Source organism: Cupressus sempervirens, chromosome 7, assembly GCF_028749045.1.
Source record: "Cupressus sempervirens isolate cs-2001-9-10 chromosome 7, ASM2874904v1, whole genome shotgun sequence".
Taxonomy (NCBI): Eukaryota; Viridiplantae; Streptophyta; class Pinopsida; order Cupressales; family Cupressaceae; genus Cupressus; species Cupressus sempervirens.
The window spans coordinates 653,215,061-653,242,006 of record NC_143124.1 but is presented as its reverse complement, the minus strand read 5'-3'; the positions used below and the strand labels follow the sequence as shown (position 1 = coordinate 653,242,006).

The 26,946-nt window shown below is 35.2% G+C and overlaps 1 protein-coding gene across 1 annotated transcript in view; it reads right to left on the bottom strand.

The window, feature by feature from the left end:
- LOC149548356 (membrane-associated protein VIPP1, chloroplastic-like) overlaps positions 1-25,292 on the bottom strand; it is an 86,959-nt gene extending 61,667 nt beyond the window's left edge. The window contains exon 1 of the mRNA XM_089792438.1: positions 25,027-25,292. Coding sequence (XP_089648564.1) covers positions 25,027-25,231 — 205 coding nt within the window. The 5' untranslated portion in view covers positions 25,232-25,292. The remainder of the gene's footprint in view (positions 1-25,026) is intronic.
- Positions 25,293-26,946: the final 1,654 nt, after the last annotated feature.

Sequence of the window (26,946 nt, the reverse complement as noted above, 5' to 3'; positions counted from 1 at the left end):
GATTATATTTATACAATGATTAATGTCTGATTACAATTATTGTCAACGTTGTTCTACAATCGACATGCAATATGTGAATTTTGATTTGCCGATCAATATAGACCACTCATGTGTAACCCAATCTGAATATTTATCAATTTGTCATTCAGCCTGTAGGTACCAATCTGCCAGAAAGTATATTGATCTGCTTGAATATATGTGTTAATATCGATCTCAAACCAATCTGCTTGAATATATATAATCACTGCAAATGATGTATATTGTATGTTGGGTGGATATTTTGCAACCAACATTTTTGGATAAAATCCAGACACAAAATAAGTAGACCAGCCACAGTGTGTAAGATAGGATCTCTCCTACCTTAAAGGTAAGGCTCCCCCTCCTCACTATTCCTTGGATCAACTCAAGGTAAGCAAGAAGTTGAGAGATTTGGAAAGGTATTACCAATATTCTTTCCTCTTAGCTTTCAAAAAAGACTCCACTTCCCGCAGAGTGAGTAATGGGCAAGATGAAACCTCAAACTACACTTCTATCTAAAGTTTAAAGGGTGATACAGATAAACCAACACTAACTCAAAGGCTAGCTAAAAGCGTATCAATTTGGCTCTAAGTCCTTTTTGTCTTATTTATAAGAAAAATCACTACCATTGGAGAGCAAAGACTTCCAGAAGTAGATGATCTCTATTCTATAACTTATTTGTAGTCTTAAGCTATTCTATAAGAAAAATCTCTACCATTGGGGTGCAAAAACTTCTAGAAGTAGAGAAATTCTAACTATTTTTTGTGAATTCGAGATTGTAACACAAGCTACAGTCCAAGCTTCTAATCTATGTATCACCACAACCACTCCTAGTGAAAGCTTCGGCTCCAGTTGCTTCTTAACTCACTACACTCTATTATTAAACACACAATAATAACATTAATCAAAGACAATAGGCACAAATTACAGTCAAAGCTTCTAATTTACTCTATCACAATTGCTTCTAGTCAAAGCTTTGAATTTAATTGCTTCTTTTATTCACTTTTCTCCCAAATTGGTACTACACAATCAAATTATGCTTGCACAAGTTTGGCAGAGCTTTTTTACATACAACAAAAGATGATTTTTACAATGATAGAGCACTCATTTATATAGGCAAAGGACTTGAGAAAAATGAGGAAAAAGTGGGAGCTCAACCAACTTTGACCCGGTCTAACTAACAAGAGAACTTATTGGATTACATGTCATAAGGACATGTAAATGTATTACATGTAATTATATATTTCCATGCCATAAATCTTCTTCAATCTACAAACATGAAAACTAAAGAAGGAAGAGGACGGGAGAGAATTGAAATAATCCTAGGGATTGTTCTGAAGGGCCTTGTACTTGATAATGCAATCCTGGATGAGTTCCTGTATTTTCGTGCCACTACATTCACCTTGATAATCATGATGTTGCATCGTTAGATAGCCTCTTACTCTCTTTAATGAGTTTCTAGTTGTGACTTTAAAACTTGAAGTAATCAAGCTTTTTCTCGTTCAAGTTGTCGCAAATTTTCCTTTGTAGATCAGCACAAACTGGAGTCTCTGACCCTTTGGAAACTTTCCTGATGATGTTCGGATGTAGAATTAGAACAAATTTTCCCATCAACACCTGTAACTACTTTTTTTTCTTTTTTCTTTTTTGAAGCAGAGTGCTTGGTGCATTTCCACAAACTCAAGTTCTTAGACAACCATTGGGAAAATGGAGACCAAATGAATTATCATTTCTTTGATTTGAAGCACGCCTTCTTTACTAGATGTCTTCACTCTTTATAGAAATTTTGGCATATCTTGACTTGCTGCAACATGAAAGTTTCAATGGGATTGAATCCATCATTAGAAAATATGGTTCTAACTCCATGAGAATATTGGCAAAATGGATCTCTAAGGAACAGTATATTCGGAGTATATATTAGATACTTATGGAACATATGCAATGACTTGGATGTGATATGGAAAGTACATGTGGAGGGCTAAAATGGGACTTAGGAAGATGGATGGCATGTAAATGTGTATGGGAAAAGCATGAGTTCTTATAAAGATGCCTTGAGGAATGAAGGCTAGGTGCATGGGAATGTGTGCAAATGATAACTTTTGACTTTAAAAGTGTGACCTTTAGACAAAAAAGGGTTCTCAAGATGTCATTACATGTAAAGTGAATTACTTGTAAAACGAACATTCATTTAGGTTCAGAAGATGGAAATGCGTGTAAATGGGAACGAAGGATGAGATTGTATGTAAATGTAGATGAAGGGTGGGATTACATGTAATCACATGTGGAGAATGAGATGCAATGTGTTATGGCATGTAATGATGGAGGTGGAATGAAATGATGCACTTGCATGAAAAGGGTGAAGAGATGGAATGGAGGGAAAAGCTCTCAAGTTCTTGGGAAAGAACTTGCAATTTCTTCAACAAGAAGAAAAACGAAAAAGCAAACAAACAACCAATGAAAACAAGCACAAAGCAAACACATAGCTTTGGTCTTAGACTCAAACATGTCAACAAGCAAGTTGCTTATAAGTGCAATTTACAATTTGGAGTGTGGGGAGAATCCAAATGTGTGAAAATGAAAGTTTTCATCATATTTAAAGGAAAAATGCACTATTCATGGCATGACTTTGGACAAGTGTGCAACATCAAGTTAAAATATGCAACAAAATAGCAAGATAAGCATGAATTAATAAGTAAGGTTGAATTTATCCACTTACTTGGAGATTAAAGAGCCAAAATAGCAAGAATTATAGACTTGAAGACCAATTCTCCTCCAAATCTATATTTACAAACAACTATTTGACTTCTTCCACACTTGCAAGTAATGACCATTCAATGGTTGGATTTGGCATGAGAATGCCAAAAACGTGATCTCCAAAGGCAATAACATGCATTAAAACTAAAAAATGACCCCTATTGATCTAAACGCATGGGCTAGAAATGCCATTTTTTAGTGTTTTTAACAAAAATGTGCCCTTTTCATGCAAAAATCTGGGTTGCTTTTGCAAAAACGTGACTCACAAATGCAAATATGTGTTGATCATTTTTGACTTGTGAATGCAAAAATGTCTTCCCCAAATGATAAAACAAGGATCCAAAAGCAAAAATGTGGTTGAAAAATGCAAAAACGTGGATGAAAAACCCAATATTTAGGGCATTTTTAGCAAAAACGTGATTCATAGAGGGCATGAAATGAAGCGTTTTAGATATCTAAAGGCAGAAACATGTTCTTCAATAGCAAACACAAGGATCATAAGGCCAAAACGACTTGTACTGGAGGGAAAAAGTGATCAAAAAGCCCCAAATCTGGGTATTTTTCTCCAAAATGTGGTTTCAAAACCTCAAGATCTGCATTGTTTCTTGCATGGATTTCAACACATAATGCATGGGATTGGATAAATATGCAAAAACGACCTTGATCTTGGAGTTTTCAAGCCATTACATGGGCAGATCTAAGCATTTTTTATGATAAACGTGTTCTTGGAGGAGGAAAACATCAAGTTTTTTGCCCTTGAGTCTTCAAATTCGGGTTCACTTTTTTCAAATACATGCAAAATGCACTTTCTAGGAGATATTAAATGTTTTAATATACATGTATTTAATCTTTTCATGCAAAACGCACTCTATGAGTGCCATTGCATATTTTTAAAAACATGTATTAAGGAAAAACTCATTCTCCAAGCCTCATTGCATATTTTAAAAACATGAATATGCATTGCCCATGCAAAATGCACTCTTCAAAGTGCAATGAAATGTTTTTAAAATATGCTATTTGGCCTCAAGATGCAAAAGGCACTCTAAGAGGGTGATTGCATATTTTAAAATTTTGCTTATTATAACCTTTTTAGTGCAAAACGCACTCTCTAGAGGTCATTGCATATTTTAAAAACATGCAAAACTCATTCTAGGATGACCATTACACATTTTAAAAATATGTAGAATGTCTTTCTAGTGCAAAGTGTGGTCTATAGATGCATTTTTTTTTACATGTAATTGGGTTGAAAGACATGCACAATTTATGTGATGAATTAAGCATATGTCTAATTGATTTTTGAAGAAATATCATTTCATTGGGTCAAAAATAATATTTACACTATATAGTTTAATTAAATATGTGCAAATATCATTCAAAAAGTAATATTTATTTAGATGGTTTAAATTAAAACATAAAGTAACTCAAAAATTAAATCAAACTATATAGTTACTAAAGTCACTTAAGTGAAAAATTTAAAAAGCAACTCAACATGAAAATATAACATAAAAGTGCAATATAGTTACTTAAAGTGATAAATTTAAGTGCTAAAGTAACTTTAAAACATTACGTAAAGTGAATTTATGCTATATTTTTCAAAAAGTGAATGTCAACTTTAAAATATAACATGGTATTTTAAAATATGCGATTGCACCTAGAGAGTCCACCTTTTGGACACTAAAATGATCATATTTTTTGTCTGCCAAATCTGATTGAACGCTAGTATAGACCAAATCGAAGGGAAAATCGAAGGTAATGATTCGAGCAAAACTAAAAGACCAAAAACTAACAAACACACTAAAAAACGAGAAAAATAGCATTTAAGGCTTCAAAAATCAAACATTGGCTCAACAAACAAAAAAACTAAAAAGACTTTACTAAAGTCTTCAATAAAAGGATTCATTACATCAATTGGAGTCAATTGGTTGATCAATGTCATCCAATTACAAACTAACTCAAAGAAATGCAAAACTAAATTGGAAAAGTTTTGTACAGTTACCTACATTTTGTGGTGACAAAATGCAAAACAACACTGTATATATATCGAGTTGTTGCAAGTCTATATTAATATGTGATTTGTATTGCTTATTACCTTCGGTGGGTCTCAAACAAGCAACTTCATACAATATAAGTATCTTTGATTGCAAGCGGGTGAGTCTCTTAAATAACCAAAGGGTGTGTCTAATGGTAATTACACTAATCGCAACTTTCATTAGATTTCCTTAATCAATGTTAAGTTACATCCTTAACAAATGCTAATCATCACTTAGAGAGCCAATTCATTTTTGTTTGATAATTAACTTCATTCTTAGCCAAATATGGAGTTTATTTTTCATCGCAGGTATATTAATGATTTGTTGATTAAGATTATGCCCTTTTAGATCGATATTTTTGTAGTTAAATTAATACATAGTAGTTATTGATCCATTCTCCCAGCATTGATCGTCAACACTCTCTCTTAGCTAGGGAGGATGTACTCAAATATCTGAGATCATTAAAAATGTGTTATCATGAGGGCTAACACCTCAAATTTCTCCATTTCAGAGAAATTTCACTACAAGGACCTACACTTGACTTTCTCCATCTTAGAGAAATTGCAATGTAGTACATCCAATGGAATCAATGATGTTGAGACTCCCTCTCAACCAAGGATTCGTTCTCCACAATTTGAAGCCTCTCTTGAAAACGCTCAAATTTCATGCCAACAAGTGGCTTGGTGAGAATATCAGCCATCTGTTCATCAGTGCTAACATAGTTCAACTAGATAACATTCCTTTGCATCATACCTTTGATATAGTGATATTTGATCTCTACATGCTTTGTTTTGTCATGAAACAAAAGATTGACAAAAAGTTTTGCACAACTCTTATTGCTGCAATGAACGTGTCGGAATCCAATAATTGTCCAAACAATCTTGCAAGGAGCTTTTGAAGCCATATTGCTTCTTGTTTTGCTACATTGGCTGCAACACATTCAGCTTCTGATGCAATTTGAGCAAGATGTGACTATTTCTTGCGACACCATGAAGTCGTGGTAGATCCCAAACTAAAACAACCAAAAGTGTTTTTCAAACACTTCCTACCCAATTGGAAACTGTATAGCCCTAAAAGTCTAAGTCCACACTGGAATAATACTTCAAGCCATATACAATTGTGCCATGCAAGTGTCTCAAGATATGCTTTGCTGCAACTAAATGTATATGTTTGTGTTCACACATGAACTGGTTGAGTACACTCACTGCATAGCAAATATTTGATCTAACATTAACTTGATACATCAAGGACCGGATCAATTGCTTGTACAGAGTAGGATCTCCAAGGTCTAAACTAGCTATTGACTCACTCAACTTCTTCAAGTTGGTTTCCATCGATGTAGACATAAATTCACAATATAACATCCTAAATCTGTTTTAGATGTAAACGATGTATTTTCCTTGACTTAGGATACACCATCACGCCTCTACCATACTTCCAATCCTCGAAAGAAGTGCTTGGATCCTAGGTCCTTCACCTCAAACTCTGAAGTCAACTCCTCCTTGCATCTAGAGATGAGATGTTCTTCCCCTATAAGAAATAAGTCATCAGCATATATCACCAATATCAAGGCTTCACCATTAACTACTTTGAAGTAAAGGTTTGGAATATCATTTTTGTTGAATACCAAACTCATCAAATATTGGTCTATCTTTCATACTATGCTCAAGGAGCCTATTTAAGACCATATAAGGCTTTCTTTAATTTACACACATGTGACTCTTTCTCATGAATCACGAACCTTCAAGTTGCTCAATGTAGACTTCTCCTTCAATAACACCATTAAGAAAGGATGTCTTTATATCTGTTTGATGTAGCTTCCATCCCTTAGCTATTGCAACTGTAATGATGGTTCTGATGGAAGCACAACAAGTAACTAGAGCAAAGGTTTCTTCATAGTCTTTTCCTTTTTTTTGAGAGAAACCACATGCAACAAATCTAGCTTCGTATTTCTCAATTCTTCCATCAGCCACATGCTTAATGTTGAAATCTCGTTTGGAAGAAACAACTAATTTCCCCTTAGGTCTAGGTACAATATCCCAAACATCATTCTTGATAATGGATTAATATTCTTCAGACATAGAATCTTTCAAGACTTGTTTTGAGGCTTCCTCAACACTAAAATGTTGAGTCTCAATGATATTACACATTAATGCAACATAGCTAGAGAATCTATGTAGTCTTTTACTCTCTCTAAAGGTGCCTCTAAGAGCTGCAAACTATTATTCCTCTTGTATAGTTTTCCTTACCCAAAAAATTCCCTTTTTATTCGCAACAATATCTCTAGGCTCATCAGTAGGATTCAAAGGCTCAATTGGATCATAATCCTCTTTAGCTTTTGTGGATATCCATGTTTAGTGGAGCCTCTAGATTTTCATCATCAATCTCTATGGATGAACCTTTAGATTTCCTAAATACAACATTTTCCTCAAATGTAACATTTTTGCTTACCTCTATTTGTTTCTGACCATGTATGTGTAGGCTTTTGAAGGCTTCCTATAGTCTGCAAATATTCCTCTTATGCCTAAAGGTTCTAACTTGGTTCTTTATCTTTGGGTATATGAACATATACTGGGCTACCAAAGATTCTCAAATGACCGACATCAGGCTTAACCTCTGAAAGGCTTCTTCTAGAGTAATATTCTTCAATATCTAATGAGGACATCTATTTTGAATATATAAATTTGTTCCATAAGCTGTTGGCCAAAGGAAAGTTGAGAGGTCTTCATCGTGTATCATTAATTTAGCAGCAGCTTAAATGATGGATCTATTCTTTCTTTCAGCAACCCATTTTGTTGTCAGTTATAGAGAACACAAAACTCCCTCTTAATTCCTACCTCAATGCAAAAATCTCAAAAACTGTCAGAGGTGTATTTGCTTCCATTATTGAGTCCTTAACTTTTTAATTTTCTTTCTAGATAAATTTTCTACTAGAGCTTTGAATTCCTTAAATCTACTAGGTACTTCATCAATCTCCTTGGACCTTCAAAATTTGATCTAGGTTTTAACAGAGTAATTCTCTATGAAAGTTACATAATACAAAAATCCACATTGGGATGCATTGACATTGGTCCACATAAATCAAAATGTACAAGTTTTAATACTTCTTTAGACCTACTTTCACTATTGTTACATTGGTTCTTAGTGTTTTTACCCATAGCACAACCTTTACAAGTACCACCATGTACATGACTAAGTATTTAGGAGCCAAGATCAAAGGAAAGGCAAAAATCTTAATCGCCCAACCAAGGTCTCAATCACACCATTTGAGATGTGAAACTGGCAGATGGAAGGTCACTAAGGAAGAGTGGGAGGATAGAATTTGTAGGTTTTGCAATGAGACAGTGGTAGAAATGGAGTGGCACTATGTGAAAGATTGCACTATATACGAGGAAATTCGCAACCAGCACAAGGACACTTTAAAAGTGAACAGCACAAAAGAGCTTTCAGAAGGGCCAAGACTTCTCAAGGGAGCCATCTTACTTATGCAAATCCACAACAAAAGAGGCAGCCTGGAGAAATCTCAACAAACATATTAAGGGGTCTTACGGTGGTCCCTTAGACTGTTGGTCTCATGGACGTCATTAAAAACCTTTCATTTCATTTCATTTCAAATTTAAGTATGCATGTAACTATCTTCTCCAAAGATGGAAGAGCATTGTAGCATAAGTGACCAAATCTTCTGTTCCATAGCTCACTGGAGTTTGAAGTGTCATGAAGAAGAGCTTGAGTAGGTCGACTGGAAAGTTTGTACAAACTCTCATGTCCATATCCAATCACATATGCAATCTTGATGTTGGACTTCTTTGGCCATACCATGACTTTCCCTTCCGAAGATGTTACTCAAAAGCCATCGTCTTCCAAAACCAAAATAGATATGAACTTTCTCTTAATTCCTAGCACAAATTGGACATTATTTAGATGAAGTGAAATCCCAAATTCTAGGTTGAGCGATGTTGCACCAACTCCTTTCACTAAATAGTTTGCATCATCTCCAATAATAACTTGAAGGATTGACTCTTTCTCTACCAAATTTGAAGATGTTCTTGATAGTGGTGTCTCGAGAAGCTCTACTATCAATTAGCCAAGTGTCACTATTTGTGGGAAGACTACTTGATAGGGTAGATATGAAGAGAAATCTATTTGAATCTTCTTGCGCTTCCCCTTTAGTTGAGACTTCATTAATATTTGCCACTTGATCCTTATGTTTTGACCAATCGTCTCTTGCATAGTAATTATACTTGTCACATTTAAAGCACTAAATATTTAAGAGATTTACCTTCTTCATCACATTCCGCGCAAGGTCAGACTTTTGATCTCTATTTCTATTCATGTTCTTGATAGTGGTGTCTCGAGAGGCTCCACTATCAATTAGCCAATTGTCACTATCTGAGGGAACACCAGTTGATAGGGTAGATATGAATAGAAATCTATTTGAATCCTCTTGTGCTTCCCCTTTAGTTGAGGCTTCATTAATATTTGCCACTTGATCCTTAGGTTTTGACCAATAGTCTCTTCCATAGTAACCATACTTGTCACATTGAAAGCACTGTCTATTTGAGAGATCTACCTTCTTCATCGAGTTAGGTGCAAGGTCAAACTTTTGATTTCTATTCCTTTTGTGCTTGCTTTTCTTCCAATTTCTTCCTCTCTTCTTAGTAGTGTGAGTAATAAGAACATGATTGTCTTTATTTTGTGAGTTTCTAATTATCCCTCTTGCAACCAATCTAGATTGTTTTTTAATACAATTTGTCTTCAAACCAAAGAACCAAAACTCAGAATCGGCTTGGAATTGGCAAGGCTGACTCGACTCATGAGTCGAATCAGATTCAGCTACAAATTGACTATGAATTGGCAAAGTGAAAAAAACCTTTGATATCTAGAGATTTGAGCGATTTAAAACTTCTTTCATGCAACCTTTATTGAATATAACTTAAAAACATTATAACATCATCAAATAGAATCTAACATACATAAACAAAGAACATAAATGATAAATCCATCGCATACATCATGATAAATGTAAATTGTAATTTGTAGCTTAAGTAAATAGAAAACACAGGATCATATGACATAGATATATAGAATTATCAGTGTAACACGGGGATGCGTCTCCCCCCCCCCGCCCAAAAAAAAAAAAACTAGGTCATCTCGGAGATGGGGATGTCCCTAGGACAGGGGGACGGCGTTTCAGGCGGCGCCACTTAGAGTGCCACCGCCGTTGGAGACAGCGAGACATCTCCAAGTATAGGGGTGCAAGGGGATGCGAAGGAGTCTCCTTCATTGCGGGGGGGCACCTAGATGTCTCCCGTGACAAGCAAAAAAAAGAGGCACTTAAAAAATTAAAAAGTTAAGGCATTTTTATAATGTTTTGATGTTTCTATTTTTATGCTATTGGATTGTGGGGCCCATTCATTCCTCCTCCTTTGTTCAAAAGTCTTCTCTTCTTCATTTTTATTCACATTTGCATTTCTCATTGTTTGCAATAGCAAGAAGAAGAGTGAAGAGCTGAGATAAGGGTTTGTGCAAGAGTGAATAAAGTGTTTGCAAGTGAAAAAGGAGAGCCTAGGAGCAAGAAGAAGAGGAGGGTGGGTCCGAGTTTACCCTAATCTTGTTGAAGTAGTTTTTCAAGCAAAAGGTAAGGTTTTTAACTTATTTTTCTAATTTTCAAATGGATATTTATGAATGTTAAATTTAAAATTTTTGTTTCTTTAGACAAGTTTTATTATCTTTCAACTATAACAGTAAAATAAAATAAAAGAGTACAAAACGAAAATTGACTTTCAGTGGTTATGTAGGATTTGGGCTATTCTGAATTGATTTCAGTATGTAAGAAATAATGATATTGCTATCAAGATTTAACTATGTGATTTTCAATCAAACTCATTGACCCATGTTTCATGGGTAGTGATTCAACATGAATCCATCTCTCATGAGAATAAATGGAAGACTTAGCACTCCTTGGATCTAGGTGATGCTCACAGGGGTAAAGCACCAGGACTTCCCGAGAGGTCACCCATTCGAGTACTACTCCAGCCTGAGTGCACTTAACTATGGAGTTTCCTCCATGATTAAACCCAAAGCTTTCGACCCCATTTGCAAAACCTTCACCAAGTGTTGTGCCTTATGAACCATTCATTAGAAAGCCCCTTAAGCCCATCGATTGCTAAGTAGGAGATAATTTCCACGGCAAGTCAAATTGCGGTATTGCTATCAGGATTTAACTGTGTGATTTTGAGTTAAGTGCGCTTAGGCTAGAGTAGTATTGGGATGGGTGACCTCCCGGGAAGTCCCAATACTTCACCCCTGGGAGCATCACCTAGATCCAATGAGTGCTAAGTGTTCCATTTATTCTCATGAAAGAACGATTCATGTTGAATCACTACTCATGAAACATGGTTCAATGAGTTTGACTCAAAATCACAGTTAAATCCTCATAACAATATCATAATTTGACTTGTTGTGGAAATTATCTACTACTTATCAATGGATGAGCTTAGGGGGCTTTCTAATGAATGGTTCATTAAGGCACAACACCTACTAAAGGTTTTGCAAATGGGGTCGGAAGTTTTCCGTTTAACCATGGAGGAAACTCCATAGTTAAGTGCGCTCAGGCTAGAGTAGTATTGGGATGGGTGACCTCTCGAGAAGTCCTGGTGCTTCACCCCTATAAGCATCACCTAGATCCAATGAGTGCTAAGTGTTCCATTTATTCTCATGAGAGATGGATTCATGTTGAATCAATACTCATGAAACATGGGTCAATAAGTTTGACTCAAAATCACATAGTTAAATCCTGATAGCAATATCACAATTTGACTTGCTGTGAAAATTATCTCCTACTTATCAATGTAAGCAATAACAAAAAAAGTTAAAAATAAAAAATAAAAAATAAGCCTTGCTGATTCTGATTTGTTGTTCTTTGGTTGTAACTTGTTTCATTTTGTTATAGTTATAATTATCATTTATTCATTGAATCATATTTATAAATTTAAATAAAAGATTAAGATTCTTGATGTTTCATTTTGCAAATTCTTGTTATTAGTTTTAAATTTTAGAAAATTTAAAGTAAGGAATAGGCTGATAGTTTGATTTTTTAGCTTTATTTTATTTTTTTCATTTTGTGAAATGCAGTGTCAAAATGAGCACCTACATTGATACTCATAGTGATGATGAGATGGAATTTCATTCAGATAGTGGCAATAAATCAAAATATGAACATGACTCTGAGGTTGGGGCTGAGGATGATGATGACACCATTGAGAGGGGTGAGCATGAAAGTGGCATTGGGGTTGGGCCAAATCAGTAAGGGGCCCAAACTAGTTTCACTTCCATGGGTACTAATTTTATACTATCTGGTACTCCATCTATTGATTGCCCCTCTCCATCTTTGGTAGAGTAGGCTAGGGGTAAGTTTGATCCAAAATCTCTTTTAAAACAATTTGCCACTAGAACAACAAGCGGATCAGGAACAAGTGGTACAAGAAAGTGGAGATGCAATATTTGTGATGATGTATGGTATCGTAGCATTAGTAGAGTGAATGCACACTTCCTCTTTTCCACAAGGAAAGGTGTCTTGCCATGTAAGTTTTTGATTGAATCCAAAAACTTGAAGTTTAGAATTGAATTTAACAAGCTTTGGGGAGTGCCAAAGGACTTGAGCCTTCTAGTGCCTACTACCTTGGTTGGTAGGCAGCAGATTCAAACTATACAGGAGGTGCATGAGCAACAAATACAAGGGCAACAACACCGACACATGTCTTCTTCTAGACTACAACATAGAGCTTCATCTACTACATTGCTAGGGTCAGCCTCCGCACCTTCCTCTACTTATAGCTCTATAGGTGTAGCAGCAGCCCAGACAAGCAAGAGGAAACGCAGGGCACAATCTAGTGACAACAACCCTTTAGCAGAATTGTTTGCAGCCCAGACGAGAGAGAAGTTAGATGCATGCATTGGGAGAATGTTATTTGTCAATAGCATTCCACTTCATATTGCTCGGTCTCCTTATTTTAAGGAGGCATTTCACAAAGTAGCGAAGGTTGGATTACCATCATATGTGCCACCAAGTGAGCACAAATTGAGGACTAAAATCTTGGATGATGAGTATGCCAAGATTAGTAAGTCCATGGAGACCATGAGGGCTGTTTGGGAGGAATCGGAGTGCAGCATTATCATGGATGGGTGGACGAACATTAGACACCGTCCACTAATCAATGTCATAGTCACATGTACAGAGGGCCCATTCTTTCTTAGGGTGGTTGATTGTCCAGGGTATCAAAAAGATGCTAATTTTCAGTTTCAGATTCTTCAAGAAGCCAATGAGGAGATTGGGCCACAAAATGTGGTCCAAGTAGTGACAGATGCAGCTCATGTGTGCACAGTTGCAAGGAGGCTTATTGAGGCCGCATATCGGCATATTTGGTGGACACCTTATTGTGTACATGCTATGAACAGTGCTCTAAAGGACATGGGGAAGATTAGTTGGATAAAGGGAGTGGTGAGTGATGGTAGAAATGTGCAGATGTATATCTGCAACCACCACACCTCACATGCACTATTTAGGAGCTTCGGCAAGGAGGAGTTCCTGAAGTCAGTTGAGACATGATATGCATCCTATTTCATTCTCTTGGAGAGAATGCTTGAGTTGCAGGAGCCACTGCAACTAATGTTTATGACGAATGAATGGAATAGGTGGGGTGGTTCCGAGTTAGAGCAGGGGATAAGGGTGAAGGATATAGTTAAGAGTGATGTATTTTGGAGGGATGCAAAATACATTGTCTCTATTAGTAGGCCAGTCTTCGAGGTGATCAAGTATGGAGATGGGGATGCGCCTACACTTGGAGAGGTGTACGAGTGCATTGATTCTATGCTTGAGCAGATAAGGGCAGTTGTGCAAGAGAAGGACCCCACATTAGCCTTCTACAATGATCACATTCAATATATTATTCAGAGTAGATGGGACAAATTTAACACACCCTTACACATGGTTGCATATGCATTGAATCTGAGGTGGTACATGACTAGGCTTGGCAGAGTCACACCACTTCAGGATAATGAGGTGATTTATATTATATAACACTTTAAGACTTTGTCTTAAGACTTAGATTCTTATCTTTTTATAAGTTAAAATCATTTACATTACTAGCATCTTGGTTCTTTTATTTGCTAACAATTTATACTTTTTAAATTTTTTTCAGGTGAAAGAAGGGTTCTTCAAGTGCATAGATAGGATGTATGACCTTGAGACAGCAGCTAAGGTTTGCACTGAGTGGACCAAATTTGCTACTCTTAGGGTTACAATCAAGCGGCAAAGGTGGATATCAAGACTATGGCACAAGAGGATACCATTTTGTGGTGGTCAGCTTATGGAACGAAATCTACAACCACCACACTAGCTATTTGTTTGTTGTCCCAAGTACTTAGTTCCTCAACTTTTAACTTTTCATTGTTCAATAATAATTGTTCAACTTCTAATTCCCAAGTCTCACATTGGCCAATTATTTTTCATCTTAGGTTTCTAGTTCCTCAGCTTCTGAGAGGAATTGGTCTACATATAGCTTCATCCACTCTCATAAGAGGAATAGACTTACCTCTCAGAGAGCAAAGAAGCTAGTAGCTGTACACAGTGTGTTGTGTATTGATGACTGCAAGACAACTGTGTACAAGGAGAGTCCAGCATCACAATGGGATGTAGAGCCTAAGGAGCCATCGCATATTGACGAGGACGAGGATGGTTTAGATCCAGCCACAAGGCTAGTTGGTGTTCCCTTTTCGGCTCTTGATCTTGGAGAGACCGATAGTTCCAGTAGCGATGAGTTTCAACTTCCAGCCTCCAGGGGATGATCATTGATCATTGAGTTGGCATTTTGATTTGGACTCTTGGAGACTTGTAGTTTTTGTTTGCATTATATACTTATTTTGATATCATGATTCATGGCACATGATACTTATTGTAATCATCTTTATGTCATGACTCATATGATCATTGATTACTATTAGATAGTAGAATCTAGATACTCATACTATTGATATGAAGACTGATATATAGAGTCTAGACTAATATTTATTATTTGCTGATGTTTAATGTTCAATGTTCATTGTTCGTTTGTCATTTGATCATGAATCATGATGTTCCAGTTGAAAACTTCAAGGCAATGTTCAATGTTTAAGCTTTTTACATCTTTGTATCTTATATTGTATAATTGTAGTACATCTTTTCATAACTAGCATTTTAAGTACCATATATATAGTATATATACCTTTGCTCCCTCCGCTACCACCCCATCCCCTGCCGTCCCCAAATCAAGGCCCCTTTGTCCCCCCATCCCGCTGTCCCCTCGTCTCCTAGGGCTGTGTAACTATGACAATGATAAATGTTGTCAAATCATTAATGTAAGTAAGATGAAGATCCATAAAACCAATGACATCAAATCATAAATGTATGTATGATAAAGATCCATGAAACATATATCTATCTGTAAACAAAATGAAAAAACAAGTCTATCTGTTCTAGCTCTAGCTCAAGTCTATCTCTCACTTTTCCTCTCTTTTTGTCATACTCAACAAATAGAAGGTCTTTTAGGGTTGTAAGAAAGAGAAATTTTTAAATAAATAAAAATTAAAAGTTGTATTTTTTTTATGTTTTTAAGTTGCCCAATTGGGCTGCCCAATTTTTCGAGCTGATTCATGGCCATTCATGGGCAAAAATAGGCAATCCGATTCAGCAGCTTGTCAAAAATTGCCCAGCACGTTTTGTAACGCCAAATTGCATAAATTGCATGAATCGCCATGATTTTTGGTTTTCTGCTTCAAACAATCAAACTTAGGGAGTTATGATCTTGCACTTATCCCTTGTATAAATGACTCCCGTGATGAAGGAAGACCACTAAGTGCCAACATGGATAGTTCTTTATAATCTATAATGTGATCTATGTTAGAGAGTTGATCTCTCAATTCAGTAATTCCTCATGAAATACGAGATGATGGATTCTCCTTTTGTCATCTTAATGTGGTGAAATTCCTGTTCTAATGCTAGAGCTCCCTCGTGTTATTGATCTCATACATCTCCTCTAATTCCTTGACCATGTCATATGCTAATCTTAACTTAGAGATGATTGGCACAATGTGATCTTTCATAGAGCGAACCAATGTTTTCTTTGTTTTGATGAATTTACTCTTCCACTGAGGCTTCTGATCTTCTTCATCTGGTTTTAGAACCTTTTCTCTACAAATTCATTCAATTTGTTATCCTCCAAGGCAAGCCTGACTCTGAACTTCCAGGAGGTGAAAATTGATGGTCCTTCAAGTCTGTCTTCAACTTTAATTCCATTTACCATCTTGACGTTGATATATGCTATCAGATTTGAAAGGGCAATTTAGAGGGCAACCCACTGCTTTGAATCTGATCCCATATTTTTGAACTTCCAGGAGGTAAAATTTGATGCTCCTTCAAGTCTGTCTTCAATTTTAATTCCATTTACCAACTTGACATTGATATATGCTATCAGGTTTGAAAGGGCAATTTAGAGGGCAACCCTGCTGCTTTGAATCTGATCCCATATTTTCTTAAGCATGCTTTGACACCATGTTAAATTTTATGATCAGACTAATAGAATGCATCTTTTAAATTAATTAACAATATGTACCCTAGGAAGAGCTTCAAGCTTGAAGGTGAAAAATCTAGCAAGGAAACTCTGATTATATGTATACAATGATTAATGTCCAAATACAATTATTGCCAATGTCGATCTATAATAGACATGCAATATGTGAATTGATTTGCCAATCAATAAAAACCACTCTATGTATAACGTGGTCTGACTATGTATCAATTTGTCAATCAGCCTGTAGGTACCAATCTACCAGAATGTATATTGATCTGCTTGAATATATATGTATTAATATCGATTTCAAATCAATCTACCTGAATATATAAAATCACTGCAAGTATATGTATACTGTATATATATCAGGTCACTGCAAGTCTATATTAATATGTCATACGTGTTGCGTGTTGGCTTCAGTAGTTCTTAAATGAGCAACTTCATGCAATATAAGTATCCTTGATCGCAAGCAGTCGAATCTCTTGATAATGAAAGGGCATGTCTATTGGTAATTACACTAATTGCAACTTTCATTAGATTTACTTAATCAATGTCAAGTTACATTGTTAACAACTGCTAATCGTCTTTTGGAAAGCCAATTCATTTCACCAAATGAGCTAATAGAGTTGTGTATACCTTGACATGAGGTACATAAGTGCAACCACTACCTCATCAATCCTTGATTGGTGGTTGCTAGATGCGACCTCTATTTAGTAAACGCAACCTTTGCTGAGTTTGTCTTGCTTGAGTGAACTAATTCACTCACTAGTAGTTTGTCTATTGACTTCATTGTTAGACTGAGTTAACTAATCAAATGTTTATAAATTTAACTCATTAACACTAGACATGCCATCTTCTTCAGGAGTTCATCCAAGTGACGTATTTATGTACTTCATCCATTCATTTGATGGTTGATTGAAATGTCCCCACTTAGGATCTACCTTTATTTAGTCCTGAAATAATGATTTCAACTTGAAGTGAGACATGCAATATGTTTATAAATATAAAATATAAAATTTATCAAATTTGAATACATTTCATTATTATATCCAATTTAAAATCTTTAGAATAAGTAAGAAGATAAAACTTATCTTTATTTACTGTGACACTTCCCTTCTTTTGTGTTAAGAAATGCCTTGTTCCGTGATGAGCTTTGATGAATAAACATAATCCTTAGGAAGAGTTTGTAATCAGGTTCTTCGGGGAAGAATTCCTGAGGCTCTACTTGCCTTGTGGCCATTCTAAATGGACCTCAAGCTATGTCACCATGTCATTAATGACTTTCTCCTTCTAAGGCCTTACAAATATCCTTTACTTGGTATAAAGTCTCTCTTCCCAGGCTTTATGGATAACCTATACTTTGGTGTGTCCATCCTCATAATCCTTGAGAGAGTCATTATCTCTTCCTAAGCCTTATGAATACCCACACTAGGTGTATCCATCCTCACAAATGCCTATGTTCATAGCTCTAAGTGTATATACTGGCTTTCCAAGATGTATAATCTCTGCCTTAATTCCTTTCTAGGAATTTTAACATTCACCAAGAATGTCCTTGTGATCTCTTGATTTGATTCACTGGAAATGAATGTATTGATGTAATTATTGGCAATTCTTATATTTAGATCATTCTTATAATTTAGATACATAAGATTATTCATCTCTCTCTCTCTACCTTGATAATCAAATACATAAAGATGTCAACAGATATACTAAGTCATCATATATATACATACATACATATGTATATATATCTATATCTACATATACATATATATGCATGTGTGTGTGTGTGTGTGTGTGTATGTATGTATACTGATTTCATTATTTTAAGATATGTGTGTGTGTTTGTACGATACATGTATAATATATATAATATATAAGTATACTACATCATATAAGGATTCTATATCCTTAATATAATATTTTGTCGCTGACTATTAATTCCTTTGGCAACATTCGCCTCTCTTCTCCTCTCCCATCTTAAACATATTAAATATATTTCTTATTTTCTGATTCCCTTGTCCTATAGGATGTATTTGCTGATTGAGCTATATATCAAATGCTGATTCAATGTTAGTTTCTGACTGTATTATATATATTTATGACAGATTAAATATTCAAATGTTGGTTGTATTTTTAATGTTGAATGGATCTAAAAGTTGTTCCCTAACTCATGATTTCTTACAAACAATCTATTTGTATCTCCGCTTCCAAGGATCATGTCTCTTCAATCAAGTGCCTATTGAAGCGAGCGATTAGATTTCTATAAGGTCATGTCTCTTATTGTTTGTCTTTGCTAATTACTTTTCACGAGCTAATTGTGCTTTGCATTCTATTAGATCACTGATCAATACATAAGCACTACATTATTATATACATCAATAAATATTTGAGATATGTGAGCCAATTTATATGTGAACAATCCATAATTGGTGATGATTAGATAATTTCTACATGTTTCATATCATTCTGATTACGTTTATCTAGTATGACTCAATCTTTATAAATCTCTTGGCAACCATACTAATAGTGATGATTTAATTAATCTTGTCAAATATTACACGATACACCCTTCTATTATTATCAGAACTATTGGAGTATCAGCTACACCTATCGTTGCAGGAGAAGTTTGAGGTTTCAAATAATACTCTTTTTCATTTTTGCCAGAAGCTTTATTCCTATGTTGAAGAGTATATACACCAAAATATTCCACATCAGCAAGGTTCTTAAGTTTGTCACCATAAAATAAATATTTCAACATTGATAATGTGAACTATACATATCGGATTACATAATGCCAAACCTATCCCATAAATGGTGCAACATAAGCTGAGTTTAATTCGAGTGGCATGAATAATACTTGTGGCAATATTTGAGTAATATACCAGAAGTTGCTTTGAATCGACAAAGTATTTATCTATGATATTGGCCCAAGTCAAGAGACTATGTCACTGTGAATATTCAGTGGTAGGAGTCATAATTTTGATTTGCTACAGTGGGTTCAAACACTATCAATGAAGTCATGAGTGTCATATCCTCTTAACTCTGCATCTTATTATCAATCCAATCAAAGATACCAGTATATGCTCTTGAATCAATAGATGTATTAAGTTTGTAATGTCCCTAATCTTCTGCATAAAGGCCTCTACCTTCATCTATGATTCATGCTTATTATTACTTATTATTTATATCATTATATTCTTTACATTTGTATTTTATCTATTTTATTTATATTTTATAATTATATTATTGTTTATTTTAGTTAGTAATTATTATTTATTATTTAATATTATTGTTTATTGATAAACTTTCTTTCGGAAAAGGGACATTACATTGATTTAATTAATTTGATCTCATTTTGTTTCCCCAATTTTGGAATAGCTTGCCTTATTGTGTATTGCATTACAGCTTACAGCTCTTGTAGCTTTCTTCATGTACCCAGATTCAGGCTTAAAAATTGAATTCCCAATAAATCTAACATAGTATCAAAACTCTGTTGGTGCTTGGAGATAGGGGTTTCTGTTTAGCAAAGAGAGTTTCATCTAAGGCTTCACATCACTAATTCTTGGATCAGATCAGAGCACACCATTATTTTCAGAGAAGCCAAGAAACAAATGTTTGTCTTTTGTTTCATCCAATTAGCTCTCTAAAGACATTTATTTAAATCTTTGATTGTATGTATTTTCGGTGGTTTTCATGAAAATCATACTTTTTGAGGCACTTCAGCACAGAATTGCATCTAAAAGACATCAAAAGATTCAAAACACATAAATCCAAATTAAAATTTGTTCAATTTGGAGAAGATTGCTTAAAAGGTTAAAAACAACATAGTGAGGTTGTATGGCCTGCCTGCGTAGCTTGATGTAAGTCTGATTTTTTATTAAAATTATTATGTATCTGTTTTGTTTTTTTTTGTTGGGGGGAGGTGGGGTTGGGGGGGATTAAAGTACAAATCAGTTTTCTTTTAAGTGCTTAGCATTTTGTGAATCCAGGGGGTACAAGGTACCATGGGAATACTCAACCACACTACCACTACTTACCACATGACAAGAGCAGTTAAGGCCTATGCTCCCCTCCCCATTGATCTGTAGAACTTCCGCCAGCTTATTGAAATTCCTAGCCAATGACAGGTGTTCTGGCAATCACCTAACAGTCACTGTGGCTTCAGAAACCAATGGGTCACCTTTGCTGCTCATCTGCCTCCGCCAGCACCTCAGCCAATATACCAAATAGGGTGCTCTCAATGAGAATTTCAATTTTTAAAAGTAACTTTGGGAGGACATATCTTCATCATATTGAGGTTGTTTGCTTTGCATTTTTTCTTCAAATGGGTTACTTTCCCATGCTCTTCATAATGCTGTAGGCAGTATCTGCTTAAAACTCCTGGATTGTTCAGATAATCAAATTTCTGACATCAATTGCTTTATGATTGCAATATTCCAAGCCTCATAACTTTCACAAACAAAATTAAATTTGAGTATTGTATTTTTTTAAGGTGTCAATTTATCCACAAGCACAACATCATGGTGTTGGCTATTTATTTTTATGTTTAATTGACTGTACTTTCTTCTTTCTTTTCTTTTTTTGTTGTGCCAGAGATATCCCCACAACCCAGCCCAGTGCCCAACCCGCCTTACTTTGGACTTACTTGTTGCCAAATTGGGATCAGGAAAGGGAGAGCTGAAGAGAGACTGATCCTCTAGGGATGTACCAAGCTGACTGCAAGCCAGGTGCATCAGGTGAGTTAGGGCTTTGGATTAAAACTGAAGACCGCTAGGGAGCAAACACAAGGCTCAAGAAAACTCTGCTACCCATGCAGGCCCACACTTTCTCCTGTCTGCTCCATATCAGTCTATGTAAAACTCAAAAAATTAGCTAAACTCTGTAATTGCGCTAACATATAAAATTCCAATAATTGTAACATGCTGAGAGATTATAATTTAAACTATTTGGAGGGGCAGGGGGATTTATCATTTATGCAAATGCCCTCAACTTATAAAGTGCCCTCATATCATGTAGGACTTACAAATGGACATTTTGTAATCATGAACGACAATAACATTTCATCCTAGGGGCTTCATATATAGGCTTCCAACGTTTCCACACAGCAAGACATAATAAAGGATGCGCATTGTTGATCAAAAGGCATGCATTATGGTTCCACCTCCATCATTGATAAAGCTCACATTGAGTTGAACCAACTTTTTTAAATCATCCTAGTCTCTACACCACATCATGCTTACAACTTCATCCACCTTGATTCACATTAGTTTGTATCTCCATTGGAGAGCCATTATTAAATGAATCCACAATCTTGCATCTGATTCACATCAGTTCACCTCTCAAATTGAGAGTTTATGGTAAATGTTCTTGAATCTTACATCTGATTCGCAATGTTTGGTAAATGATCTTAAATCTCACATCTGATTCGCAATGTTTTAAAAGTCAATTTGGAACAAATTATTATGGTAAATGTTTCTGAATATTGTATCTGAGACATATCCACTCACATCTCAAATTGAGAGCCATTCATTATGGTTAATATTCTTAAATCTTCATGGTACTTGATTCCATTGATTGATTCCAATCACAATTCAACACTGGCATCAAGGTACACAAACAACTTCCAATTCATTCATTCATCTTCATCCCCTTGAGTTGGGGTTTGTCCTACAAGCTTTCACTTTCCCTTTTTAGGGGTTTCTCTCATTGTACATGGGTACCTAATCAGGCCTAGTTGTCAAGACCACTCCTCAGCTATCCTAAGTTGTACTTATTGGGCGATGTTGGTGTAATATTTACTTCACCTCGGATATGTTTCTTTCCGAAGTGTGACATTGCATCTATCTGATAAGTTTACTTAGGATAATTAGGATATTTAGCTATTCTAAGAAGTTACTAGAGACATATGTATACCTTGACTCGAGGTGCATAAGTGTCCTGATTATATGCATGCCATCTCCTTAATTCATGCATCTAGGTGGCCTGATTATATGTACTTTGAGCATTCATTTGATGGTTGCTTTGGTTAATTTGATTTGACTATTGACTCCTATTTTGCAATAGCTTGTGGTGTTGCAGATTCCATTAATTTTTTCGTGCTTGCCACTATTGTAATTTTTTTCACACACCTAGATTTGGGCTTATATTATTAGATTCCCACAAAGCTTGCATAAGTTACCTGACTAACTACTTTTACACAACTGTAAACAAACACAAATGCTCAACAGTCATTGGGTTTCCTTTAATTGCTTTTCACCAAAAGCAATTAAAGTGCTAAATGCAGAAGAATCAACCTTTTCAAAAACTAATAAATAATTTTCACTTCATTTGGTAGATACTGCTTCTTAGATAAGATGGGCCAAGGACAATGCTGAAGTCATGAAAGCGACACAAATTTCTAGATCTGGGAGAGCTTCCATTATTTTTGGTCCATGTTACTTGTTCGAATTAATGAAATGCACAATTTCTCCAGGCTTTAATGCAAAATTTGATCAGTAAGAAGTCCAGTTGACTTCAATAAAGAAGTGGGACATATTTTAGAAGACATGTGAAGTAGAGTGCAGACATCAGAAGTAGAAAAGATGGTAAAAAATAAAATATTCCAGACTTTTGTACAAAACCACCAGATTTTCCAGGCATTGGTTACATAACTATTGTGAAACACCCAAGGACAACACTGAAGTCATCAAAGCAACACAATTTTTTAGATCTGGAAGCGTTTCCATTACTTCTGGTCCATGTTCCTTGTTCAAATTAATGAAATGAACAATTTCTCCAGCTTTTAATGGCAAATTTGATCAGTAAGAAGTCCAGTTGACTTCAAAATAGAAGTGGGACATATTTTAGAAGATGTGTGAAGAAGAAATAAAATATTCCAGCCTTCTGTGTGAAACCACCATCTTTTCCAGGTGGTGGTTACATAACAATTGTGAAACCACCCCAGGTTTCAGACAAAATCAGCAATTTCATCACTGCACAAAGTAATTGTTTCATCCTGTGTTCTGATACTACACCAAAACACTTTAAATTCCTCCTCCAAACGGTTTCTAGCTACTTCTGAGACTCTCAGTCTATAATATATATACCAGTTGTAAACGCCCCAAGAGGCAACATAGAAATTTAGATTATATTGAATTGGATTTTTATATAGTTCATAGACTCAATAAACTGTTATAAGAGAAGAACAGGACTGAATTGTGCGGTAGAGAGCTGGTGTAGAGAACTAAGTGACAGAGATAAGTTGACATCAGATTAGTCGTATCTCCAAGAGACTCGAGGCTGTACTTCCCTTTTAAAAGAGAGGATAAGTGTGTTTTGACTGACATCTCCCCCAAGATAAGTTCATGTGTCTTCTATTTGTGGTGGTGTCTGTTGTTCTCAATGTCTTTCAAGTTCATTGTTATTTTAGTTGCCTAGAAAATGCAGTTCATTGATCTTTCATTATGATCCGTGTATGTGATGACTGTTTGTAAGACATCTAGCTTTATCTAGTTCATAGATCAGAAGTAGAACGTGCTAGTGCTGCACTGTTACCCAATCCGAGAATGGATCATGATGCTTCAACAGTCATTCTTGCATTAAATACATGCCACAGTTGGCAAAATCAAAAGTAACTAAGAATTTTGTTCCTTCAGTAATTTAAAATACCAACTCCCAACACACAACCAATGGAAGGTGTTCCAACAAGTACCGCCCATAGGGAATGATCTACATATATTTTGCATTTTTCTCTACACAATGAGGTAACGGTTTTTGGTACCTTTCTTTGGCCTCACCTTTCAAATTTGTCTTAGAAAAGAAGTTAGATGAATAATACTTCCATAATGGTAAATTATTTCGCCTGCCACGTGACCAAATGAAACAAGGCATACAAACTTGGCTAATAGGTACGCTCCATGTTGCTTTCTGCCAATGGATCCTTTTCATTCAATAGAGATCCTCTATAACAATCAGTTCACCACGATGAAGATTAGCCAAGGCAGTTGTATTCCCAACTCCACATCACTACTTTAGGACAGCTATAGGAGATTAATTAATGGAATAAATGTATTCTACGAAAGTAATAATTGCTTAAAAGAATAGCCCTAGCATTGTAACGCTTCCCTGATGCCTCATCTAACTTGAAGGTTTTACGGTAGAGAATTGGCAAAAAAATAGATACATGGTACATTCCAGAAATTCAGTAGAAAAGATATAGGCCTTAATGATAGTCCTTACAAACATGACATTGACAATGAATAAGTTGCTAAAAATTAATTCAATTGTTGCGTTAAGCATCCTCTTGCAACTGCTATCAAATATGCTATTCCAACTAGATCAAAGTGTTCTTGCATGGACTTCACTGAGAAGCTGAGAAAATTGCTGTAAACCAGGGGTAATCCAATTATACAGACTGATTTAGTGTAGTTAAATAAAGAATTCAAGGTGTGGCAAACGATGTATATAGGAAACCTTTTAGGAACAGGCTTGAAGAACTGGTTGGACCACAAAACTAACGAATTATGCATCAAACTGTTGAGAGTGCAGAAACTTCGGTGCAGTCGAATTCAGAGGGTATTTGAATATAATTGTCACTAGATAGAAAGAAATGGAAAAGTAATGAAAAGAAAAAATACCTGTTCCAGATAGAAATACGGACTCGAAGATAGGGCCGGGCAAACGAACGCTAAGACGAGGGACCGAGTGGCCTTTGGGAGGGCCTCTCCTCAATGGAAATGATACAGACCTAATTCTGTAGGGTACCTGAGATTTAGAATGACATTGTACACTCAGTGTGCTCAAATTCATAGCTTGGGCAACTGTAACCGCTGAGCTTGTCATAGTTTTGATTGTTGGCCCTCTGCTACCCTGCCTGTACTTCCAACTGAAGGTAATGAAAGCTGAATGCGGCCGAGAATCGGAAGAGATTATATTATTTCATTGGTGGGTTTAAAAGCGTATGGTGATACGTCTAGATGAGCCCTCGTGCTGATTTGGAGATCCACGTGTAGTACATTCACTGGTAAATTCATGAGCAGAGATGATTTGGTGCCACCTAAGCATTTTTCATGTTACCCTTATTTTCATCCTTCGACAAAGACTTCTCCTCAAGGATATGGTTTTTCTCTCTCGAAGTGCATATGTGTTCTATTCAGTCTATCAAAATAGATTTTTTGGAAAAACTTTTCCTAAATAAGAATATTACTTGCGATATTTATAAAATTGGGAATGTCTAGTAGTTTTTTAAGTGTTAAATGCAAATGTATATTAAGAGGTACATGGAAAGAATGATAGATTTGGTTTTGTAGCTTTCATTCAATACTGAAATGAAAGTATTTGCAGGTGTGCTTCATCATCTTTCCTTAACATTGTCTATGTGTTACTTTTTATGTTTATGTACTCCTTAAAGGAAAATATTTGTTGAATTTGGAGGTTATTTGGTGACTTGACTCTTAACATGGCTATAAATGTCAAATCTGCCTTTCAACCTTACCAATGTCAATTGTTGCATTTCGTAGTATCGGGCCTTCATATTTGTGTATCGTTATAGCCCATGCCATTGTGACTGGTATGTTGCCAATTGCCTAGCAACATATCGTCACAACTATGGCGTCATTTCCATCCCATGGGGGCCTTGTGAATTCTCGCTACAACATACATTGGGAAGTTAGACAGGTGGTAACCACATTTGTAACTTAAAACGGCGTGTATTATTTATAGCCTTCAACCTAAATAAATCTTAGAATTTTTTGGCACTCAACTTTAGTTAATCACATTATTTGTACACACACCTTACCACTTTTGCATCGATATTCTATATAAGTAATAAGTTTGCATCGTATTTGGGATACACCTAAAATGTAGAGTGCAACTATATTCATTAACGAGCACCAAGAAAATATGTTTGCATAACCATCACATGTCTAATTTACATACACCTATTTATATCCTAAACTTAATGTAACAAACATTTTATCTCTAACCATGACAATAACCTTCACCTTCATATTGATTGACCTCTTATCCAAATTCTTCCTTATCTTAATTTAAAAGCTATAACCTTAACTTTAATCCTAATTGAATTGTAATGATAATCTGATTTCTACCATAATCCTAACCCCAACCTTTTCTCCATCCTATCAACTGCCCTAAATGGAGATAAACTATCGAAGTTACAACATATAAATATAAGTTTTCTAAAACTCTGACGTCTTATTTGTTTACATTATAATCGGTTCCCATATTTTTTAATTATTTTTAGTTAAACACTTATAATTTTAATAGTTTTAATTTTTTCAAAAATAATAATAAACTATGTATTAACTAAAATAACAATTTTTTAATCATAATATATTAGAATGTTATTATTAAATATTAAGACTCAAAAACATTATAATTTAATAATAGTATTGGAATAGGTTATGTCTATTTGTTAAAATATATATAAAATATAACATAATAATAAGAAAATATTAGTAATAATATAATAATATCGCTTTCCAATTATTTATATTATTTCTATTATAATTTTCCTATTGTTAAAAATTAAATTATAC